We start from the raw sequence: 25529 nt of genomic DNA, 5'->3' as shown, positions 1-25529 counted from the left end.
ACAAAGCCGGTGGGGCCGGAGAGGGAGCAGGGGCTGGGTGAGCGTGGGTGAAGGGTGGATCAAAGATGGGGGAGAGGTTATGTGCAGCACAGTCAGATGGAGTTATGCCTTTCCTTTTCCCATTTCCCTCTGTTTCACTCTCTTTCCCCGAACTGTGTACAAGCCTGCGCAGTGAGAGAGTTCTGTAGATCGAGGCCCAGTGTCTTTGGCTGGTGTTAATCGCTGTTTCCGATTCCTGCCTGACTCTTGGGGCTGTGGGATTTACTTGACTCGCTCAGTTGTAATCCTCAAGCTCTTCACTTTTCTTCGCCAGAGACATTTCCTGTTGTTACACTGCCGACAGGTCATTTTTTTCATGGCCGCCTCCCGAAAGGCCTGTGAATTAAGCAGAACACAAAGAGGATGTTGAGTGAGGGCAGAGATGCTACGACATACACTTACTAAATATCCTGAACGTGACCCATTTCTTGCACAAAGAGCAGGCTTTTCTGGGCCTGTCTGCCTAATTCTCAGAAAGTTGCTGTCAACCAGTGCTCAGAGTTATTTGCACAAAGGGTGTTACATTTACATGACAGTTAGCTGCTTAGCATATGCTCTTACCTGAGGGACTAACACAGGTTACAATTCTTACATTGTCTATTTTTACAGCGGTATATTTACTTAGGCTACTTGGGATTAATTACCATGCCCAAGAGACAAGCAACAGTGCCTCAGCGGGGAATCGAACCACCAGCCTTTGGCTTATGAGCCCCTTTTCTCAGTACATCCCTATGTTCTCCTCTCTGCACAGTGCATGTAAAAAAGTATTCAAAGGTCAAAGGGTCTAATCCCAATAAAGCAGTAGAGAGGCGATTTTTATCATGGAAAGCTGTTCAATTGACCTTTAAAACAGGAAGGCTGAGCATGTATCTTATCACTTCCAACCAAATGCAGGAACAACTGCACACTGACGGACCTGAACCCAGTCTATTCTCAGCCAGGGCTCCATTAAGCTTTTAATAATCAATGTTTAATCATCTTCTGGCAGCTGGTTACTGGCATTCAAATGTGGAAGATCACACGTGGCAGTTTCACTGCTGTGAAAAACTGTGCACAGCAATGTACACTACCACACTCTTTTAATGACAGGCTTCCTATCAAGAATGCTAGGCATTTATAACCTGGTGATTTAATGTACCAAAGGCCAACCTGTCCTGTGGGGAATGCCTGTACAGACCAGTACATGCAACAGAACTGATTTAAGACTGTTGCTCTTGTAATAGTGCTTTGTGCCTGATTGCTCCGTAGAGTATTCTATATGCTACTGTATCAGCGAACTAATATGAGGAAATGTTTCTGATATGCTGGACAGTGTATCTGCTGCATCATTATGAAATATGTTTTTACAAATTTGCCAGACAGTTTCCAGTTTTCACAGGGACAGAAAAGATGGGAAGTATGAGGAGAGGTACACAGAGAGAGAGAGAGAAAGAGAGAGAGAGAGTTAAAGACCCAGTGAGTCACAAATGATCAGCGGTAAGAAACTCAATATTTAATTTGCAGAAAACAATCAGACAGGGGTTTTAGAATTGATATTTTTCCAGCAGCCGGCTCCTTCTGTGTCCTGTTGTCACTGGCAATTGTTTTAAAAGAGACCAATTCTGCAGGCACAAAATGACATGCCAGTCACTGTGACAGGAAACCAGGCTGGATGAGGGACAGCTCTCTGAATGACTCTATTTAAAGGTGTTATGTCTGTCAAACGGATTTCACCCTCCGTACCATTAGCCAATATATTGTGAAGAATGATAAAAATCCCAAAGCTCGGTGGTTTAAGGGTGACATTTAGATTGCTCTCTCTGATGGAGTTTTGATGTGGTTTGCCTTTGCAATAGAAATCCCCTTCACGGTGTCATCATTTCAGACACTCATGCAACAAATCTATGGAGTACCGGTAATAAACCATCTTAAAACATTCAAACAGAATAACATCTTTTTTCCTAGTGCATAATCTTTTCTAGGAGTGTTTTTTTGCTCTTCTGCCCAGCACTCAAACTTGGGAACCCGTCTGAGTCTGTTACATCACATCACATCGTACCATAGTAATTTCTGAACTTTGTCATCGTTGTTCTGAACTTTTAGTACAGAGCGCAGTTGTGTTTTGATATATAATGGATAAGATTTAAATCAATACTTCTAATTTAAATGTCAAATTTCACTCCTCCTCTCTACGGTGAGGATCCTTAGCAATGGGGATGTTAGAAGTACTGCTGCCCGATGTTCTGATATTAGGTTGGGGATTCAAAGGAAAAATTTGACTCCTACGCCAGTCCGAAAAGATGAATGTTATACCATTAGCCCAGTTCCAGTTGGTTCTCCCCAAATCCTCTAACGATATAGAGCTTGTCATATTTGACTGAAAAATGACTGTTAAAAAGAGTAATAGAACTTGTGAGGATAATGGTGTATTTCAAAAGCTACTTGTTTTGCTTTGCAACAAATAAATGTTGACTATAACATCATGCCTTTCTGGTGAGTTCTAAGCTGTGTTGTGTTTAGGTTGGCAGATGAAATGATTGGTGTGGAAAGGATGGTCACAACAGGGCACAGCCGTTGGCTGGCCGCTCACTGTCTGTGCGGTTTGTTTTTGTTTTCCAGGTTGGGCCTATAAGCCTCGTGCTGATGGGAGTAGTGTGCGTGCACTGCATGCACATCCTGGTCCACTGCAGCCATCACCTGTGTGAGAGGTAATACCTCACCCGTAAATGTCATTCAGCCAGGGCCTGCTGTGCAGAGGACGGGGCAGAAAAACCACCTCTGAACAGAAGGTCATGAGATCAAATCCTGGATGTGACATGTAGTAACTGTAGCAACCTGGGAAGAGACCCTACTTCTTTTAAGGTGTCTCAGGTCAATTAGTGTAATTAAACATGAGTGCAAAGGTATTAAAAAGTGTTTCCCTTGGCTGGGGCATCTACTGCATGAATTTTAAAAGTAACATGATACTTTTACATTCAGTGCTGAGTAAGCCACAGATCCAGTACACCTACACGTTATATTTGACAAAGGTCTTCATCAGAAAAATGGACTTTAGTGTACCAACCGAAATAAGTGTGTCCCAGCTGTTCCTATGCGTGCTCCCCTGGTGAGGCTGTACTGCCAGAGTCAAGGGGTGAGCTAAATTCCTGGGGAAGAGGTGACCTGTGTATCTAATCCTCCTCTCACCAGGGATGCCCCTCCACCCCCAGCCTGCCGGACCTCTGTATGCCATCCTTATCTCCACTTGCACGATGGGAAAAGTTACGCAGGGAAGCCTGGGTAGACCCATAACAGAACTGCATCATTACATATTCTCACCAGCTTGGACTGAATGCCGCGGCATCTCGGCGAAGGCCCTCGTGACTTCCTTTCCACAATCACCGAAAAGCTTAGCCGTCGCGGGCTTGCTCGAGTATTTTCTCAGACTGACTTTCTGCAGCCGTGCCTGGAGTTGCGGGCGCACATTGCTTAATATGCTGGCTAATGCGCCGTAATTTCCTTGGCGGATCTAATGATAAATGCCCAGACGAAAGACGTGAAATGGTATTAAGTGCTTTTGTCACGCGGCAGAGTGCAGCATGGGAAGGTGTGCTGTCGGCGAAGGGGGTCGCTATTAGTCATCCGCCAAGTACTCTTGACTTGCAAGCCCTCCGCCACATTAGCCTGTCCAAAAAAGAAGAGAGAGGAAAAAGGAGAAGAATCGAATCTGTTGCCAGCGGTTTGGCTTTCCGGATCGGAATATGAAAGGCCTGTTACTGTGGTTTAGTCTTCATTACTGGTTATTTACTGTTTATTGTGTCCAAATCCATCACACCCATGTTTGCTCTCTCTGTGTTTCAAGCAGATAACACTGAGCGCTCTGTATTACATTTGCATCCTAATTGGGGCTTTAAAGCTGTTTGTTTATAAGAGCAAACAGAAAGGATGGTGCCCTGTAAATTTTTTAAAAATTTATTTCTGATCTTGCAGGAAAAAAAAAAAAACTTGATGCATTTACACATATTGCAGAATTTGCTTGCAGTGAGGGTAACCAAAGTAACTATTTGTACTTATTTCACTTGCATATTTTCAAACTTTATCGGACGGCATCAAGCACACCTTCTTCTCAGTAGCAGCAGAAGCAGTTTTTTTCCTTATTAAAGCAATTTTTCATGTCCATGCAGAAATTCCGTGCTGGGCAGCGCTGGCTCGCCCACTGACGTGAGAGCTAATTGAACTGTTCCAGCCTCAGTGTATTAATCACCATTTCAATTACGCTGGAATGTCGCCTGTTTGTGCGGCAAATAGTTACAGCAGAGGAGAGGGGGCTGGATTGATGCGGGCAGTCACAGTGCGAGCCATTGGCCAGGCCGAAGGCACATCACAGGGTGCCTGCCTCTCCACGGCCTCCTTCATATGTCTCACGTTTCTCTGTTCCCCCCACTTTTCTCAGGTTGAAAAGACCCCCGATGGGGTACAGTGACACTGTGGCGTTTGCGATGGAGCAGAGCAGTCTGAAGTGCATCAAAAGGGGAGCAGACTTTGGGAGGTAACAGTCGATTTCTGAGTTCCTCTGGGTCGTACCTGCTGTGCTACACTGGCCGCACCATCCTGCGTCCATGTAATGAGCTCAGTACATATGCCTTCCTGTCCTGCTGTCTCATGTCATGTAGCTGATTGCCTGCTGTTCTGGACAGCGTTACAGCACATGCAACTGACAAAGCGTTCAATTAGTAGTTTCAGTTGAAGGGAAGGTTTTTCATTGTGTATCTCGGTGTCGATGTGCACGGTTTCCAGAATTAGCTGGCTGCACTGGATAAAACATCCACCCGAACCCAAGAGTTGAGGGTCTTCTTTAGAACGCTCACCCAAATGTGCACATCGAGAGCGTGCATTGCCAGCCTCAACTGAAGAACAGTTATTTTATTATACGCACTATTTCTTGATGAAATGTATTGTTTGTGGGACACATTTGCATGGGCTTCTGCCTTGATCGAAATGCCAGAGCTCATTGAAGTACACATATAAATGAAAATAGTGAAGTTGATATGTTTGTATCGTAAAAGACAGAAGCATTGCCTCTTTTCAGCATGTCTGCATGTCTGTCCCCTCTGTGTGTCTGTCCCCCTGTGTCTGTTCTCCCCTCTGTGTGTCTGTCCCTTTCTGTGCGTCTGTCCCCCTCTGTGTGTCTGTCCCTTTCTGTGTGTCTGTCCCTTTCTGTGTGTCTGTCCCCCTCTGTGTGTCTGTCCCCCTCTGTGTGTCTGTCCCTTTCTGTGTGTCTGTCCCCCTCTGTGTGTCTGTCCCCCTCTGTGTGTCTGTCCCTTTCTGTGCGTCTGTCCCCCTCTGTGTGTCTGTCCCTTTCTGTGCGTCTGTCCCCCTCTGTGCGTCTGTCCCCCTCTGTGCGTCTGTCCCTTTCTGCGTGTCTGTCCCCCTCTGTGCGTCTGTCCCCCTCTCTGTGTCTGTCCCTTTCTGTGTGTCTGTCCTCTGTGATGTATAGGCACCTGGTCAGCTTCTTCCTGGTGTTGACTCAACTGGGCTTCTGCAGCGTGTACTTTGTATTCCTGGCAGAGAATATCAAGCAGGTACTGCCTTCTTCACACCTCTGCATGGTCTGATCAATTGCACACAACAGTGAATAATAGAATGGGCCTTCTGAATTAATGATTATTATTGTTCGTGGTAGTAGTTCTGCACAAACCGATTTTTTTCCCCTAAGTTGCAGTAACACAGGGCCGTCCCTAGAAGGTGCTAGTGGTTCTCCATTGTAGAGTACTCTCTGGCTCTCACTATCTCTTTTATTTTCTGCATCTGCACCGAAATCTACAGCTTGCCTGGCTCATGTGTGCCATCCTAACTTTCTGTCTGTCTCAGATGCTGACTGCTGGGTGAGCCAGCGCAAAGGGCTGAGATATTAATAACATGGAAATTATAAATATGGATACAGACAAATTAAATCACATTTGTTGCCATGTTGAAGAGCAAAGCAGAAATAATTTCACAGATGTTGTGTGGGTGGTCTTTGTGTGCCATTTGACCTATATTACAACCTTGGTGCTCCTAGCTGAGTACAAACTGATGTGGGATAACTGACTTGTGTGTGTGTTTATATTTGTATGCTAACATGCTTTATTTGCTTGAACAGGATACCAAGCTCTTCACAGTTTATTTGTCAAAAGCTGAGTAAAGCTTCTTATCACTGTCTCTTAGCAGAGTAAACAAGAGGCTAAATGGCATACAGATTTGGAGTTAAATAACACTGAAATCCAACACATTAAAGATGGTTTTACCCAGTTATTAATCTAGACTAGAAAAAGTGAACTGGGCAGACTCTTATGCAGTGTTATATTCAGCTTAATGATTTGAAATTCATCGACAGCATTTCAGCACGTCACTTGTTTTCAAGTTAAATGGGCTCTGCCTTTTAGATGCTTTGCCTTTGTAATATGTGCCATTTTAAAATATTCATTGCACACATTGGCTACCGTGCTTATCGCTGTCAAATCATCTCACCAGATTACAAGTTTAGCAAATTGTACAGTGAAAAGTTTTTAGAAGTAGTCTGGCACGGTGGTTAAGGAACAGAGCTTGTAACCACAATGGAACAGGTTCAAATCCTAGGTCAAACATAGCAGTTGTATACTTTAAAAAGGATCTTAAGTTAAATTGCTTCAGCAAATATCAACCGTATAAATGTATTACGTGTTAAGAGGAAATGGTTTTCCATTACAACGATAATGGTGTCTGCTGTGCTAGTTTGTGATAGCCATATGGTTTACTATTGCAGTATTTTCTTGTACAAAGTGTTTGTAGACATGCTTAATTTTGTTTAAATGTTATACAATGAGCGATGTAGACAATACATAGCACGAAACAATTGATATCATCACCTGTTACAATGCCATTTTACGAATGACGTTTTGTGTAGTTCCGAAGCAGATTTTTTTTTTGTGGTGCTGTTGTACGAGATGTATGATTTCTGCTGGCACTTCTTGTAACATAATAATGCCTGTTCCTTAATGATGGAACTTTACAATGTCTTGCTCCATAAAATGTGACTGAATGATAACCACTAAGGGATCATATAGCCTATTACGTCTTATTAAATTACGCATGTCTGTAAACTTTAACGAGGGCGCGTTGATTAAAAGCTCTTGAAGTGTCTGCGCATTAAAACGAGAGGGGTGAAAGGGCTGGATCCATTCCTATGCCGTCATCACTAAGTTTTTTTTCTTTTCTCCTTAAAGTCTTTCATGTGTTGCGCTATTAATTCCAGTACATCCGAAATAGCGAATGGGTGACTTATATAACGCTACGTTACACAACCCACTGGCTGTGCCTTCCTCAGAGCGTAGCAGCATGGCTGGTTTCCGCGGCTGCAGAAACGACCGAGCGTGCGGGGGTTTCCAGTGGCAAGGCTAGCTCTAATCCATGACTGACTTTAACTCATAAACAATCGGCTTTAAGCGTCGACGTGAATGATTTTTTTACACAAGAGCAAAAGAGAGATATGAGCCGGAGCAGAAGCTGTCTGATCGGGAAGCGCAGAGAGATGATCGTTAAGAGCAAACCCCGATAAGAACAATCTCCCCCGCGTTGAATATTCATAGCTGAAGTTTTCCAATCGTTATGTCTGTGGGAGAAAGTTTTGGAGCTGCTTATCGACAAGCGAGAGACAAATTCGCTCCCTACTGCACCTTAATGATAAGCTACAAATTGCTTTCCGTAGCATGTAGTGGAAAAAAGTATCTAATTGCTGTTGGCCAATTTAGAATCTTTATGTAAGGTATGAATTCAATCATTTAAATGATTCATTTTTCAACTGTTAAATGGCAGCTTCAAATTAGAGACCATTGTATTGTGGTGGGGAAAAAACACTGTTTGAGAACCCTCAGAATATCTACATAACCTTTGTCTGTGTATTGTAATAGGATGGTTGTGATTAATTGATTACTCAAATAGGTTTTCCAGCTACTGCTCTGATCTTTTTTCCTCTCTGTCAAAATTAGTGAATTCACATTTGTTCACAATGTGAAATTGCATATCACCAATATCGAGCTCCTAGTTATGGAATTATATTGCATAAGGTCTGTGAATAAAAGGCTGAACCCTGAGAACATCTTCAGTGGTGGGAGAGGCATGAACCAATTCCTCTGCCTGGCTTTGATGCTCTGGCATATGCAGTCTCAAGGTCGCACAGGGGAATGGGGAGGTGAAGTTCATTAATTATATGTATGTCATTAATCGTTAATCATGTCGTCCCCTCTCCCTTCATAGGTGGTTGAAGGGTACTGGGGGAACAGTACAGATCATCCACCATCCTTCACCAACGTCACCATGGAGACGGGCTCGGGCACGCCCCTGGAGCCATGGGACCTGGATGTACGCCTCTACATGCTCTTCTTTCTACCCTTCCTCATTCTCCTTGTCTTCATTAAAGACCTGAAGAACATGGCTGTGCTGTCATTCTTGGCCAACCTTGCCATGGCCGTAAGCCTGGTCATCATCTTCCAGTACATCCTAAGGGTAAGATCCTCAATGCACAATTATGCACTCACTTCACATGCCAGACAGTCTCTCCCCAGCCTCTGCCCAATCTCAGCCTGCCTCTACTTAGTGATCACAGTAGTCTCCACTTACTCTGTTGCCTGTCTCATTTTAGTCTCACCCTGGTGCCATCCAAGTCTCGTCTCACTCCGTCTCCATTGTTACTTCGTTCTCACCACGATGCCATTGCCTTTTGCTTTGGCCTTTGTTCCTTGTTTTAGTTGTCACCGTGTTATCACCCCCACACAGGCCTGTGTGGCGTTATCTGGCAAAATTAGTGGGAAGTGTTCCGTGCGGTTGGTCGGAGAGCATCACACCCGTTTGTGCGTGCATCGCGTTCAGAGCCCAGTGGTCTGGGAGGACCAGCGGTAACATCTCCCCGGGTCTGGGGGACATCGATCATGCTTTTGCCGGACCGTAGCCACGGCTCTGTCATACAGATGCCCTTTGCCTCGGTAGTGCCTCTCCCAGGCCCATGGCTCCGCAGCGCCAGATGAAGGGATGCGTTTGGAAATGCATCTTGTTGTCATCGCTCCAGCTTCCTCTCTTTGATGTGCAAAGCAGGGTTCATTTAATCTGAGAGATGGGGGCTTCTGCATGGCCAACTCTCTAATACTGACTTGCAGTGATTTTGGCCCAAGATTGCTGGAGCAATTGTTGCCCGGCTCAGGGAGAATTTCACGCTATATTCTGTTTAAACTGACAGCCAGGGTAATGCATCGGAATGCACTTTAGATATTGGTTTTATGCGTACGGAACAGCCCAAACTTTTTTTTTTATTTTTAACTCTGTGCCTCCAAGGTCATTTTGAGTTTATGATTAGCGTGTGCGTCGTAATGACATCAGCGCTAATTGGTCTTGACAAAGAGTCCTCACTTAATTACCCCGCCACTGGTACGTTGAGTAGGGGGTTACATGATTGCCCGTGCGTGTCAGTCTGTCTGTCTGCTAACAACGTAACTGAAAATGTTATTGATGGATTTGGAGGAAAATTATTGCCCGTGGGAGAAGAAAGAAAACACTTCCATTTTTGTGAGCATTCAAGGGTGGCAGAAGTGGGCTTTCTAAAGTGCCTCTCTCATTGTTAGTTTATGGTTTTGTGTGGAAAAGCTGTTTTGTGTGCAAACATATTTATTTATTTTCTTTCTTGTAAAATAATGTATGTGGTGGTGAAAGCCCTTTTATCAGACCCCCCTCTTCCCACGTTTCTGATGAAACACAACAGTTATCATGAACAGTGCAGAAGAAAGTTGGGGTGCTAATTGCTGGGGCCTTCGAGGGCGCGTGTGATTGGTGGGTGTTAAGTGGCAAGCAGGAGCACTGTCAGCGTCACGTTATGAGCTGCCACGCCGCTCGGGGTGCCCTTGCGAACCGCTTTCATCAATCACGCCGCTGAATTATGTTTTAAAAGGATTAATTAGGGGCTCCGTCACTCCGCAGTCGACACACGTCCATGTGGGAGTGCACCGCTGAATTCCTGATTCTTCATTAGGTCACTGCCCATCCCAGATTACCCGTCTTTCTCTCTCCCTCTCTCTCACTCTCTCTCTCTGTCTTTGTCTGTCTCTGTGTCTCTCTCTCTCTCCGCAGACAGGCTCGGCACATTGCCTCGCTCTGCCTTGCTGTGCTGGATGTTTTTTGGGGGGGGAATTAAATGTGTCCTTGCCCTTGATAAGAAAGCCAGTGCCCTATTAAGTTATTTCAATGTTGAAGAAAACACAACAAAACAAACAAACAAAAAAAAAAAAAGTCAGGCTACGTGAATTACAAACCACTGCTGTATAAGTGTCATTGACAAGTGTCAATTTATTGTTAGTGGTCATTAGTGCTTTTGGTGATGTTTTTATTACTAGTTTTTTAATTACATATTTTAATTTGAAATTTTTTATTTCCATGATAAAACCCTCTTTGAGATATACTGTCTGAATTTTTAGGGGGTGCTGTTGTAGCAACATATTGAAGAATAACAAGCCAACATGAATCAAACCCGCAGATAAAACAAAATCTGCACAATAATTAAAGTTATGACATCCACTTACCAGAACGCTCTGGGTCACATTAAATGTGTAGTAGGCACAACACTAAAAAGCATGTTTAGTGCTGTTGCCGTCACTGTGAGGTTAATGACCAATTTACGGAAACTAGCTATGTGCAGCAGGTAATTACTGTGTCACTCTAATGAAACACTGTTGTTCCATTTAGTTACACACGTTCCACAACACAGTGGACAGCACATTACTTAACAAAAGGACACAGCAAGGATAACAAATAAAAATTATGACTGTGTCATATGAGAGCAGAATTTTATGTAAAGGAATTAAGAAATACGAAGAGAAACTTACACGAGTTACACGATTGGGCATGTTCCTAAACCAGAAGTCTGCACTTGGGGACTTTTATTTTCTGGTTAGTGGGCCATGCTGAGTGAATGAGGGGAAAAAACACAGATGCTGCTGTTTCAAGTGTGTTGTGTAGTGTTCATTTCAAAAAGTGACCTTCCATCTACCAGAGGATAATGTATGAAGTGATTGTACTTTACGTGTATGTAACTCATCCTTTAAATTAGGTCGTAAAAGCAGACTAGTTAGGATGAAGATGACACACTGGGCTCTGGACCTCTAGACAGCTTTGAATTCACTACTCATGTCATTATTAATATTCTGTGTTAGGCACCAAGAAAATGGCATGTTTTATAAAATCATAAGCGTATGTTTACGTATATGTTTGTCTGTTTAGCTTTTTGTCTGTCTAAATATCTGTATTATTATATGTAAATGGCGTTAGATCCCATCTGTCACATTCTCTTCAGCACCTTCATCTCAGTTGTACATACCCGTGAGGAACTGGAGTTGTATCAAGGCACACAGTCTCCCAGTGACACAACCCCATAGAAACTGTTCACAGTCACTGAATATGACATCTTAGGAAATCCCACGCACCTTGTGCTCACACATTTCTTGTAGTAAATTTGGCCATCTGCTTTAAAAAGAAAGCCTCAGAGAGCTCTCCTTTTCTTTCTGCAGGACGTGGGAGACCCTCACAGACTGCCCTATGCATCCAGCTGGAAGAAGTTCCCCTTCTTCTTTGGCACGGCTATATTCGCCTTCGAGGGAATAGGAGTGGTAAGTGTCTTTTACAGGACTCTCCGGCTATCCTATTCTGATGACCAAAAAACCCATTGAGCTGCTGTGAGCGAGGAAGATGCCGTGTCCTCTACAGCTCCACGTGACCTTCGAGGCCTGATTGCCCGCGCTCGGCGTGGAAGGTCCCCTCAGGGGGGGGCGGGGGCTGGCGAACTGAGGGGGCCCTGCGTCTGCCGCCCGTTAGGGCAGCTAGAGTGATGGTCCTGGGCGCACGGCGCGGAGATAATGAGGTTTAATCCGAGTCCAGGAGGAGTGGCATCATGTCGCGGGCTGCAACGCCGATAAGCCCTGGGCAGGATGATTTATGAGTTGGCACTTAAGCGTATTGATTGAGAGGCACAGAAGCCCTCACTCAAAAGAGGCGGCCAATTAATCAGCGGCAGAGAGAAAGGGAGCCGGGTCGTCACGGCGATGGACGGCCAGTCTTGACAGTGCGGCGAGGGTGAGGGCGGGGAGGAAAATGGGCGTGGGGGGGGCCAATTGGACCCGGTCCGGGCCGTGTCTGCCCATCGCAAACGTGTGATCCGGTCGATGTGAATTGCTGCTGCCTTTGCAATGGAATGTTTTATTTTTTAAGGCTAGGGAAAGTAAGGTCATTGAGCCAAGGCATAATCTGCACCACATCTCCACAGTGCGCCCAGCTGCAGTTCAGGTTGTACTCATTACTCAGCATGGCTCTGTTGGGCATGCCGCTGTCCCTAGGACAGTCCAGTTTTCTACATGCAAATCTTTGCAGTCACCAGGGTTTTTCACAGCAGGATGATGCAATCTTTATGCTCATGAGCTTTCTTCTCGTGTGTGTACAGTATACATAACACATACATACACATATAATGTGAGTATATATGCATGAGTGGAGGTTGTGAACAGGAAAAGAACAGCGACTTTTTATTGAGGTTTTCACTCCTATTAAAACAGTTTTAGTCCATGTCTGACCTGCTTGATATGATTTATGTATTCCTGTTTTATGGGTATTAACCTGTATTCACAATAACTAATGGCCTGGAGTGATAATTAAATCAATGTTCTAAGGGTGATATGCAAGCTCTAATCTAAGCTCTGAGTATTTGTAGCTTATTTATCAGTAGAGTAATGTTGTAATAGTGGTTTATGGGGTATACCTAATTAATAACATGGTATGTACGTGTTGGTCACAGGCTTGAGGCTGGCACTGGCCTTTGGTTTCGCCTGTGGTTTTCAAAAGCGACCTCATTCAAAAATGAATTGGGGACCACTGGCCTACATGGTTACCACTGCCTGTTGGCTTTTACTTAGACAAAATGGCAGTTTCTCATTGATTTGGTCTCTCTTAACCAATGAGCCTTGATGGAGTTGGTTGGCTACTGTTCTGCTTGCTTTGACAGAGGTCCAGCAGTTGATGGTGATGGCATGTGTCTTTTTTTAGGCCTCCACTGGGCAGTAACAGAAAAGAAGTCCTGGGTGATTGTTCAGACCCGTTCAGGCTTTCAGGCCTGGTATTTGCTCTGAAGGGCCTTGTCCTCTGTGCGAAACCTGAATGCCATACTACACGTAATAGGAAACTGTAAGAAGACAGTAATCCTTTCATATCTCTATCGTAGATCTTTTTTGGAAGTGGATGTGTTTGTGTGTGTGAGTGTGTGCATGTGTGCGTGCGTGCGTGCATGCACCAATATGTGTGAGTGTGTGTTGAGTGCGTGTTTGTTAGACTCCTAGCAGAAAGCTGCATGTGCGGTACACAGAGATGGCACAGCCCTCTTCACGGTATCAGACAATTGGCTTGCTGCATCCCTTTGTCTAGTGGTTGTATAACATTATTGCTATCTTCAAAATCTGTTGTCAGCATGTATTTTATAGACATACAATCCAGCTCCTTCTGTGCAGGGCAGAGAGAAAGCGTTATTCCTCCTCGGGCCACACCTCCTCCCTTCCCTGAGGTTCACTGTGTGCATCTGATCTGCAGCCGTATTGATCAGGAGAGCTCATTTGCATCGACGGTGTAATTATCTACAGGATCCTCACGCTGATCTATTGTCTGTTAGAAGAACACTCGGAACCAGGAACAGATGACACAACTGGAGGGAACAGATGCCAGAGCTGTGAAATACTACTCCATACGGAGGTGTAGAGGGTTGCAGAAAAGCATGTGTTTGGGTTGCCTCTACCGAGCCCGCGCTGCCCAGTGTTCCGGGTGCTTTTGAACTCTAAGTGCACTCTTTTGGCTGCACCCAGAGCAATTAAATTCTGTTGAGCATTTCAACCCACCCCTAAAACAATCTGTATTCAGGTGCTTGATTTTTGAAAAAAATCTCCCTGATGAAGGATTTCGAGAGGTGTCCAATTAATGCATGGGGCTGGACCACATGAAAGCTGTCGGTTAGGTATGGGGATGAAGGGTGGCCAGAAACCCGCAGCTCTTTAAAGAATCATCAAAGTGATCATTAACCTGGCCGTGGAAGGTCCCTATTCAGTTCAGGTCCACTCGACTAATGAGGATCAATAAAGAGCCAGAAATAAATAATTAATAAAGCATATTTACTATCGAGGCCCTTTGATTCCCGTCTTTTGATTTGAGGAAAAAAAAAAAAAGCAGCTTCCTCTTTACCTTCGCTTTCCGTCATCAGCTCATCAGCAAGTTTTAGCTTGAGGCGAAAATCTTTCACGCCGTATTTGTTCAAGTTTACCCGCTGGCTCAAGGGACGGCGGTAAGGTAAGCACAAGGCATCTCGTCTAGTGAAACTTTTCTTATCTTTGACGGAGGAAACCGCTGGTTTGAGAGAAGGGCGTTTTTTCCATGGCGTGTTATTTGTCTACTACGAAACGGACCCTGTCGTGGAGCTGAAAGGGAGATGAGATTTGTGCGCCTTTGATCTCTTAGGTGCGGGCTGTGCTTCTGGCCCAGTCTCTCTCACTGACCATTGCAGGCAGTGTATTCTTCCGTCCTGTTTACATTGTTCATAGGCATTTTAGAGTAACAGTTCCACAGGCTTTCAAACTAGATTGTAATGGATATTTCTACCAGCCATACCTGCCTTTTTGTTCTCTGATTGGCACATAAATGATTGATATTTCATGAGGTATATGGCAAAAATCTGATTGCCAGTCAGGCCATTACCTGCATAAAATTCGACAAATTGTGCGTGTGTGTCCTCTAAAAGAGACAGTGTGTGTCTGGCGCCTGTTGTGTCAACATTTTACTGGGCTTTCATGTTGTTTTTTGCACAAACGGGCAAATGAATAACATGCCCCTGTTCCTTCACTAAACCCCAAAAGGGAGAGTGGATCTCCCAGAGAGAGTAGATCAGATAGTAGATTACCTGCTTCATCAGGAGTGACAAAAATACTGAAATGCTGCAGGCCTAGAAATAGAGATGCTTGGGCACTTCAAGGCAGAACAGAGAACCCCTGATGTGCTCTGAGAGATCAGGGCAGGACGTCTTTGTTTTGTTGGTTGTGGTTTGTGTTGTTTTGTGTTGCATTGTGTTTCATGTTGTCTGCCTCCTGCTGTTAGGTGGCTCATTGATGATTTGCTGGAGCAGAAAGCCCTCGTTTTGTCCGATTTCTTCTCATCAAGCATGCCCATTTGTGTCTGGGGGTGGAAAAAAAGTTTCTTTTCTTTCTTCCCCCAGATGTGGAACTGCTAGTGCAAGGACTGTTTTTGTCGGCTCGATCGATTCCTGCCCCCCAGTGTCTTCTCTTTAATGTTGTGGTTTTACTCCATGCTGTGTTGGGAGTCTTTTCTTCTGAATAAAACTTCTGGAAAATTCCACCCAATCAATTGAATTCTTGGAATAAGGAATCGCTTGAAACATTAATACTGCAGTGAGGGATGGACTCTTGCCTTGAAGAAGGTCTTTATAAGGTTGGGATTATTTTCATAAGGTCTTTGAGAGAGATGAAGCAAATGTCGTTAGATACCAATAAATGGCTGTGTACATCAATCTTCTGCAGCAGGCAATTCACAGTAACAAGCGTGCTTTCAAGGAGCCAGCCAGCGCAATTGGAGTATTCAAAGTAGAGTCCTCATCTGTCGCAGCTCCATTCAGTAGTGGTCCTTGTTTAATTCAGTCTCAGCCATGAACCAGGGATCAGCTAATAGAAACAATCAAGCAGCACACTGCAAATCAGCAGACTTGAGCTTGTGCACAAGTTATTTAAGACATCCTTGCAGAGGTGGTTACAAGCAAAGTCAACATTGCATATTGACTCTTCGTATTAGAATGGCATCTTTACTTGGTTCATGAAATGGGTGTACGCACATACGCAGAATCTCTCACACATGCACGCACACACTAAACGCTGTGTGTACTTCTAACACATTTCTGTGCCATTTTTGGAAGACCGCAGGCTGTGTTTGTGGGGGTGGCTGAAGGCGACACGCCGCTTCAAGCCTCCAGCAGTGAAAATTAAGTGATATATGACCTCATTACCCACAGAGAGAGGTTTGGGGGGAGGTGGCAGGGGATATAGCCTTGGGAGCCTGTGTCTTCTCGCTGGTTTTAGGATGCACCCCATCCCCATGCTGTGGCAGTCCTCAAGCAGAACCACTTCATCACCATGTGCAGGCTTTTTACATCCCAGGACAGAGGCCCCCAGAGCAAGCCTGCTATCATGGTATTGAACTTCATAAGGGTGTCATGCAACAGCAGTACTAAAGACAGTGGAAGAGGTAGAGAGAGTAGGTAGTTGTGAAACTAATTGAAGTGAAGCAAAAAGCCAGAGAACCAAACCAAGACTCTGCCTATGAATATGCTCTCAAATGTGAGAATTAAACAGAAACACGCTGGTGTGTGTTGAGCAGATTTTTTAGGGGCGAGCTTTTTCTGAGGATTCTTCCCATATCTCCTCTCCTCCAGTCTATGGTTCTGTGCTTATGGTCTTTTCTCTGATAAGCCACAGAAGGAGAAGTAACTCAGGGCATGGATTAGGGCATAGACAGGTGCCACTGCCAGCAGAGCTAATGCATTCTCTGGGGAGGTCATGGTGTCTGAGTGAAGGCCTGTTCCTGCTCTCTTCACCACCTTTTATAGCACTGATTGTTCTCCAGTGAATTATTCATTGTTCATTTGCTGGCGTGACAACGCTGCTGCTAGCTGGCATATCAAGGCAGTTGAGCCGCAGAGTGTGAACTGTATCTGTAATCTGTCTTTCTCCTTCATACTTTGTGTGTGTGGGAATATGTATGTACATGTGTGCGTCACATGCCACTTTGGCAAGCTGTGAATCGATGCCATTAATTTAGCCAGAGGTACAGTCTCCTTTAAATGGACAATTAGAGTTAAGTGGGTAAGCAGAGGTCCTTAATAATTGAGTTTGCGAGGCTATATGGTGGAACCCCATTGCTAATGAGATGGCAGACTGCTGTGCTGGGAAGTCACATGAGCGGGGCAACTGACCCCAAAGGGCACATCATGCCCCGCGGAGCTAACAGACGACCAACCTCCGCAGTGCCACTGCCGTATGTCTTCTTTCATCACACAGCATGTTCAATTAACCTTTAATTGAGGACAAATTAACTTCATATATCAGTGAAAGGGACAGAAAGGGCTGGTGTAATTAGTTCAGGCGCAAAAGTAAAGCCATGCTTGGAACAAGTTAAAGCTTAATCTCTCTCCCCCACAGTTAAGATGCCACGGTGTAATGGCCATGCAGCGCTACACCATCTATGTGTGGCAGGGAAGGAAGGGATGCTCAGAGTCCTTCCTACACATAAAGCTATCTAAAAGGCACCTGGAGTGTTGCCGTGAGGAGGTACAATGAGAAGAAAGTGCTTGGCCAGGCATACAGCTCCTTTCTGGAAAAAGCTCTTGCAAGGGACATTGATTTGTTATTTGCTCGGGACATCGAGGTGAATGCCTTCCCCGCAGCTTAATCAGCAAAACTTTTTCTTTTGCCTTTTTTTTGAAACACTAACTTGCCATTTATAGTCTTAGTGTGAATTTCAAAATTCTATTTGCGAAGGGGGCTGCTGTCTCTCTGCCCCTGTGCTGTGTGGGAGAGTAGCTCTGCCCACCTGGAGAGGCAGAGTACAGCTCATTACCTTGTTAAATACGCCACCTGTGGTAAACTGGGAGAGCTTGATCTTGGCTAATTTGAAAGATTTCTGGATACAGGTGTGAGGTCTTTAACTCGTGTCTTGAGAGCAGGAAGTCTGTCGGATCACCTTGGGTGAACTTTATTAGAAGCAGAAGAGAATACGCTTTGTCACTTCAGCCAGAGGCTGGTCATGTGTTGGGCATGCTACATCTTAAGTCAGGGTTTCACAGTGCTAATCGGAGGGCAGCGATATCTCCTGGCTGTCCTCCCTGCCAGCCACTTAGCCACCTGATTCCACTAATTACTGTCTTCATTGGAACAATTTAGTTTCCCTCACAAGCAAAAATCTTCGAGTGTTTTAGCGATTTAGTTTGAGCTCGAAAACCTGCTACATCCTGACCTCTGAGGCCAGAGCTTGGTGTAAGCTTTAGAAAAAAATGAACTGTTGTCCGTTTCACCTTAGAGTATCCGCCTCACAGCATTTAAAGAAATGGGAATAAAGGTTTTATGGTTTTACTGACACAGGTTGTTACATGGTGTATAGATTTTGCCCTTTTGCAGAGGGAGGATGGACCCATTTACTCACTTCTTGCACAGTTCTGTGGTTGCTGATATATGCTATATTCGCTGAAGGTGAACCTTCTTTTGTGGTCTGTTGGTTTGTCTATGAGATATCTAGAGGCGTTTAAGTCAGCCTGATGAGAACGTGAGAAAGTAGTGATGGGAGAGTTGATCTCAATGTTCAAATCTGTGTCAAGCCTATCAAAGCTGAGGTTTTATGAAACAAAAGGTTCGAGCCCTCTAAAAAAAAGATCTCGAGCATTACACATTTCCTTCCATATGCAGGTTTGCCATATCTTAACATTGGGATTTCAGGGTGTTGCACGATTGAATAAACAATGGAACTGGACTGCTGTGACAATTTAAATCAGTCAAACTCGTGTTTGATTGGAGCTGGTGATGGATGTATTTATCTACACTGCAGTGATTGCACCTTGTTTAATGGATGCAGGTGCTGTTCGATTTCTTCGTTTTGAAGTACCATGAAGTTTCGCGTTTCCTATAGTGTGTCTGTAGCCTATGTCATATGCTGTAAAATTGCAATGACCAATTAACTAAAAGACAGACATGTTTTTTTCCAAAAGTATTTCCACAAGAATGTCCAGTTACATGCTAGGATAGTCTTTGCAGTGGTTATTCAAAAAGCACAGACAGGAATACCACTCACAGATAGATGCTAAATAGCCTACACCATGTACTCCTGCTTTCCTCTAACCAAGGTGATGTTTCATTGACACTGCAGCGGGACCAGAAGTTCATCTGTGTTAAAACAGGCATTAGTCCTCCAGCCCACGGTGTGTCATTGATGCTTGAAGCACTGGATGTACACTTTGTGATTAGTGATTGTGCCATGGAATAGAGAAGTTCACCTGGGGGTTCAGGCTGATCCCCTTCCACAGAACCACACTTGTGTCACAAACCTCATCAACCAGTAGTGTGAGCATGTGAAGTATGACCTTCAGCTAATAGCCTAAATAGCTCAAAGGATGGACATTTCCCTTTATTATACTTTTCATTATACTTTAAGGAAAACCTGTAGGGGATCCATTCCTTTAATTTAGGACTAATTCATTATTTGCGTTTAATGCAGTTAGCATAAACATTGCAAATCTACCATGTGTTAAATTGGTAAACTAATAATGATGCGGCATATCAATAATAATGATGCTCATTATTATTGATATGCCGCACTCAGGTTCAATTATTCATTTTCCTCTTTATTAAAACATATTCGACTCGTCGTAAATGCAGAGAATAAGCATTGTACCTTAATTATTACCCAGTGATTTACAAGGAGCACAGCCATATCTAAGCATATATCTCGCTACAATTGCAAAAAAGGCTTTTTTTTAGTAAAGACATGCTTTACTTCACAGGTTTCGGGGAGTGAATATGCTGAGTATCCGTAGTTTTGTGACCTAGGAGGCTAGTTGTCCTGACGTCCATGTACCAGTAGATGTCACTGTGGCATGGAAGGTTTGGGCAGCTTGAAGTAGTGAATCTAGTTTAAGACAATTGATTCAAATGGTTCATTGTTTCGAAAAAGTTCGTTTTTCCCCCACCACTAGTGTCCAGTGGACTTCTCTTAAACTGGAGCAATTGATTGAATGGTTACACAAATCACGTGTTGATCTAGGTGTCGATTTACTGCTGGGTGAATGGCATCTCTCAAGACCATGGATTCGAGGAGTATGTCAATAAGGCTTTCGGGCTTGCATTAAGATTGCAGCTATTCAGAAATGAGTCAGTTTCGAATTTTCCTCTCATGTGACCCAATTGGACCCAATTGTCTTTAGAAAACAAAAACATGAAGTTGCATCTTTTCAGTTCTGTTTTGGGCCACATGAATATGTGGAAATAAATTGGATATCTAGCTGTATGACCTGCGTGCGACCTTTGTGTGGATGCTGAAATTGCCATCGAACGTGTTTAACGTGGCCCAAGTGATATTTACATCACTCTGTATGGGACACGTTACCCACATCATTATAATTCTACATGACTAGACAGACACGGTGTCTTTTGTTGTTATTTACACGCATATGCAAAACATTTCAGGAGGGAAGTCCATTCACAATGATATTGGACATAGGCTACTTTCAAAAATGAACATGAACAAATAAATCAACACACAAACATGGTCAGACAAAAGATCAGATCTGAGCAACAATTTGGAATGGAGCATTAAAGCCTGCTGTCTGAACATAGCATTAGATGACAAGAACACTGGTGAAATCAGAGATAATGTAGCGGTAGTAAATATCTCCTGGAGATAGGCCTTCACAATATTGAGAATACAAATGTTTAGGGTGTACAGTAGTGGAAAAAATGTAGTTTGATTAAAAAGTGTTTTCATTAATAACTTATTAACATTAATAACATTAATAACATTAATAATGAATATCTGGAGTAACAATAAGTTGGCTTTGAAATCAATACTGTATACAAGATGTTAATTATAGGTGATATAAACTGGATGGATTATATACTGTGTTTTTGAAACAATTTACTATATATGGTATATTAATAAAACAATATAATATCAGTACATTATTCTGTTTATACTTGCTTTTACAGTGGTGTGAAGTACTAAAGGGATTAAAGCATGTGTTCCTGAAAATGATTGATCACTTCAGAGAATACTTATTTTTGAATAAATAAATACTTTGGTATTACTAGTAAGTCTTCTGGAAATGTCAGGATTAATGCATGATCATTCTTTGGTTGTACATGACTAGCATATTCCAAGCATTTGTAGAGACAGTATTGCAAATCACACCCTTTGGCCTCAGATTAAGGTGAAGCCAAATTTTAGCTCTACAAAGGCTGTCATTCACCTAAAGATTACTCTGAACCACAGGGCACACGTGTCCTCAGATGTCCTCTTCTGAAATGTGACTGGTATGTGGGATAGACTGTAACCCCTGGAAGTCACTGTCACTACACATCACACATCACACATCAGGAGTCATAACATGGTTAACTTGCAAAATATATTTTTTCTATTGCTTATTTCCTGTGAAGAAATAAAAATGTCAGTTGCAGAAACTCTTGGATGGAGGACATTACACAGTGTACAGTATTACACTGACAATCCATGTATATAGTCCACTATAAGTGAAAATATGTGGATTTTTAGGAATGGTCTTGTTTTAAGTTTTGCTTTTAATGGTGCGTCAGGCAATAGTTGTGGTTTTTTTAGGTGTGGACTTCAGACATCCTTTACCGATGGCAACTAGTAACCTATAGAGGCAGTAGAAGATGCTAATACAGTGGCTAGCTGAGGAGCCCTGGCAGGCCTAAACCTACCCTATCACAGAGAGAAAAAGCCCGTTCCTTTCTGCCGGTGCAGGCTCCTGGTCATAGTCAGGTAATGACATAATCCAGACTCAAACCAGTTGCCTTGACTTGCTGAGTCACTCAAGAGTCATTTCTGAAGGCATCTATGTTCAATTTGCAGAGATCCTAAATCGGCCTTCATTTATTGAACGTAGGTGCTAAAAATGTATTGAAGGATGAAAACTGATTCTTCTTTAAGAATCCCAGCAAACACGCTTTTAAGAGTGATTGCGCAAAGTGTCTTCCTTTGGCTGGTGGTATATCATGTTTGTGTATCTTGATTCCCTGTGGGAACTCGAGAGAGAGAGAGAGAACAAGCTGCCAAAAGTAACGAGGTCTCACTGAAAAGGATCATTCGAAACTTCAAGGGCGATGCGGAAGTGGCAGGTCTCTGTGAATATGCATGCGACTTCAGTTACCTCGATTAAATATGTTCAAATGAAAAAGTTGTTTACAGAGATTACAAATACGTCCGTGTTTATCAAGGTAAGACCAAAAGTAGTGTGAGCCGCATGCGTCCGCCGGGAGCTAATTACTCAGTATTTCTGTTTAAGAGGAGGTTGTTGATAAATGGTGATCATTAATGTCTTTCCTCAGCTTGGAGTCAGTTTCAGGGTAGGGCCCTGTGCGGAACTCTTTTTTCAATCCTACTACATTTCATTAAATTACATTTTCTAAGTAGATGCTGTTATCTGGAATTGTTTATACATATGAATATTTACTGAGGCAATGAGGGATAAGGACCCTGCCTAAGGTCCTGGGAATCGAACCAGCAACCTTTGAGCCCTGCTCCTTTACCACTATGCCACACTGCTGCCAGTGAGCTCATCCTGCTCCTGCAGCATTTCATTTTATGTCCTCTAACTCTTGCACCCTTTCTTTTCACTCCCATGACATTGTAGTCTGTGCCCGCCAGCTCCAGCCTATGAAAGAGTAAAAGGTCCTGGGTGGGGAATATTTGGTGGGGACCACAGGAATCAGTGGTTGCAGGGCCCAGTATCAGGGCTGCATGTTATGTTGGTGTGTGTGGTGAGTTGCTGGTAGCACTACCATGAGCCCGGGGTCCTCCTCTGTGTCTCTCACCTCTGTCCCGACGCAGTTTGAGCATGCTGGGAAATGAAAGAAAACCGCTTTCCCGAATATGTTTGTTACTGTGAGCAACAGAAAACAGAATATGCCGTGGTGATAAATAATGGATAACTTGCCGGCGTTCCGAAGTCTCGAATTAGATTGACAAGCTTGTAGGGGAAGCCCGTGACTTCCGAGCGTGAATCGCTGACCCAGAGGGACACGCAAAGCTCAGTGTTTATCGCTGACTGCTGTTAACGGCATTGCAGTCCGTTGGGTCTGTGTTCTGTATTCGCTCAAAAGAAAATGCAGTGCATCCTGAAGCACCGTCGAAACAGAATCGCAGCTGACAAACGCCTTTCAGTCAGGCGTCTTCAGGGTGAGATATGGATGGGAGCATCCTTTTCAACTGTATTCATTCACAAGTCACTGAGCCCGGAAAAAAAGAAGAAGTACAAGCCGGGGCTGCTCCGGGTCTGAATTGAATTGGATCTGAAGCCTAATTCACAAAACAACCTTAAAGGCATCTCCTACATGCAAATGAGGGCCAAGCTAACTGCTCATCCAAGCTCATTCTAATTAAACATATAAAAATTGAATTTTAAATCCGCAGAACTGTATATATAAGCATTTTTCATGCATGTTTTTCATGAATTAATATTAATTATTTTTCCTGAATAAGCACTACATTCAGTTAATATGTTTTGTACTTTTATTAAAAGTGAAAACAACACTTTCTCTTTTTACTCATAGTGTAAAATGCCAAATGGCTGCTTAAACTGCAACAGTAACCAATCTGCTGCATTCTAGTAGCCTCCACTTTGGGGTTTTACTGGCTTCTGTATTAAACAATCTGCACATATGCTAATATATAACATTTTCTAGTTAAAAGTAGACAAAAAGCAATATTCATCTAAAGTCACTGCTGTTTGTTTTTGAGGTTATTATCATTGAAAATGGTGCTTGTTTTATGGGGTCACTACCTCCATAACCATTTTGACGTATACAGTGTGTTGGTTTGTGCATGTATGAATGTGAATGTGCCTGTGGGTGTGTACTTCAGGGTGAGTCAAACCCTAACTACCTCTTGTAATGCATGTATGTGAAATGTATGTGTGTTGTAAAGGATGAGTCATGTTTGGCCCGATCAGTTTTTTTATGTACAGTGTGCTTGTGCGTTTGTGTCTCTGTAATGTTCTGTTTGTACCGCTGGGCCTTGACCGCTTCGCTCATACCGCATGCGCTCTTTGCAGGTTCTCCCCCTTGAAAACCAGATGAAGGAGCCAAAGCGGTTCCCACAGGCGCTCAACGTCGGCATGGGCATCGTCATTGTCCTGTATGTTGCCCTGGCGACGCTTGGGTACCTTCACTTTGGCGATGACATCAAAGGCAGCATAACTCTTAACCTTCCACACAATGCATGGTAAGATCACCGTGTCCGCCATGTTAACACAGGAACTGCGCTGGGTCTGACGAGTGGTTTCCTGCGCTTGTTAAGCCTGCGTACCTAGCAGTTCCACTGCTCAGAAATCAGATTGTTATTGGTCAATACTTCCTCTGAGTGCGTGAATGTGGGGCTTGTCCCTTATTATGAGTCTGCCCACAATCTCCACAGCCATGTAACTCTACAGAAGAGTGATCCAGGCTCTCTGGTGCCTGTGAATGAATCTGAATCTAGCTAGCTGAGTTTTCTCTCTTGGGAAATCGCTCAAAGCAAAATTTTATTACTGCTCTTTGAGGAGTTTTGTCATTCAGTGATCATGCAAATGATAAGTGAGACTGGGAATCTTAAATCACACCTTGTCCTGTGGCTGTGGAGTTGTGAACTTTTAGAAATGTTTTTCTTCTATTGATTTGCCAAAACTGAAATACAGCACTTTAATAACTCACATTATGCTGAAAAAAATTTGAAACTTTAATAGGAAATACATGAATCTCTGTACCGTGGATCCTATTGCATGATGCTCACAGATTTCTTTGCAAATAGACTTGGGGGGGGGGGGGGGGAGTCAGATATACTGAAGTAAAGAAGAACGTCCATCATATTGTTCTTGGAAACAATATAATAGATGCACAGTATACTATTGTGTAATATTCTGATGCACAGTTTAGTCCTATACAAGGGTGTAATTTTAAACTTTGCGGTATGGAGACAAAATTTGATTCATCACTAAATTGTTATAGTATTAACATTGATGCTAGGCTAACCTGAATAGACGTTTTGATGAAACTTGCTTCCTTCAAAGTTGACTTGTACATCTTTCCTATTAGGTTTTAACTGCCAAACAGCTACAGTTGTGTGTTTTTTGGTAGAAAGATTGTCCAGTCTTTGATCCTCTGTCAATCCAGTCTATATGCAGTCTTTCCTAATCAGGATCACTTTCCACACTTTCTTCCTCTGCTATGACAGAACAGCAAGCTATTACAGTGTAATTTGATCCCCTGCTGTTGTTCACATACGCCAATAAATAGTGACAATTACTTCTTCAACTGTGCCATAGGAAATGTATACAGCTTTTGGCCTAGTTAATATAGCCAAATACAACAGAAATAAAAAGAATGTTCTTTTTACCTACAGCTCAGCTTCATCTCATATTTAGCAACAAAGTTAGTTTGATTCATTTTGATAAGTGATAAAATTGTTTCCAAAACATTAATATTAACATTTCTTAAATCACTTTTTCATGTCATGATTACGAAAATAATACCAGTGATATCTTTAAACATCACAATGTCCCACATTATCGACCCAACCCAATCAGGTCATGTGGTGTAGTCAGATCTAACGTAGGATGTGGTCGATTGAAAACTACACTCCCCAGGGTGCATTGTGAAATAAGTCCCAAATTGCAGTGTGCAGGG

The 25529-nt window shown here is 43.3% G+C and overlaps 1 protein-coding gene across 1 annotated transcript in view; it reads left to right on the top strand.

Annotated features, from left to right (window-relative positions):
* Positions 1–25529, top strand: part of slc36a4 (solute carrier family 36 member 4) — a 36314-nt gene that overhangs the window by 5205 nt on the left and 5580 nt on the right. Inside the window, exons 5-10 of the mRNA XM_036537591.1 lie at positions 2638–2726; positions 4451–4546; positions 5495–5579; positions 8272–8520; positions 11565–11663; positions 23921–24090. Of these exons, the coding sequence (XP_036393484.1) occupies positions 2638–2726; positions 4451–4546; positions 5495–5579; positions 8272–8520; positions 11565–11663; positions 23921–24090 (788 nt within the window). The remainder of the gene's footprint in view (positions 1–2637; positions 2727–4450; positions 4547–5494; positions 5580–8271; positions 8521–11564; positions 11664–23920; positions 24091–25529) is intronic.

The sequence above is a fragment of the Megalops cyprinoides genome, chromosome 9, assembly GCF_013368585.1.
Source record: "Megalops cyprinoides isolate fMegCyp1 chromosome 9, fMegCyp1.pri, whole genome shotgun sequence".
NCBI classification, from domain to species: domain Eukaryota; kingdom Metazoa; phylum Chordata; class Actinopteri; order Elopiformes; family Megalopidae; genus Megalops; species Megalops cyprinoides.
The sequence above is the reverse complement of the archived record's forward strand: the minus strand, read 5'-3'. Positions and strand labels throughout refer to the sequence as shown.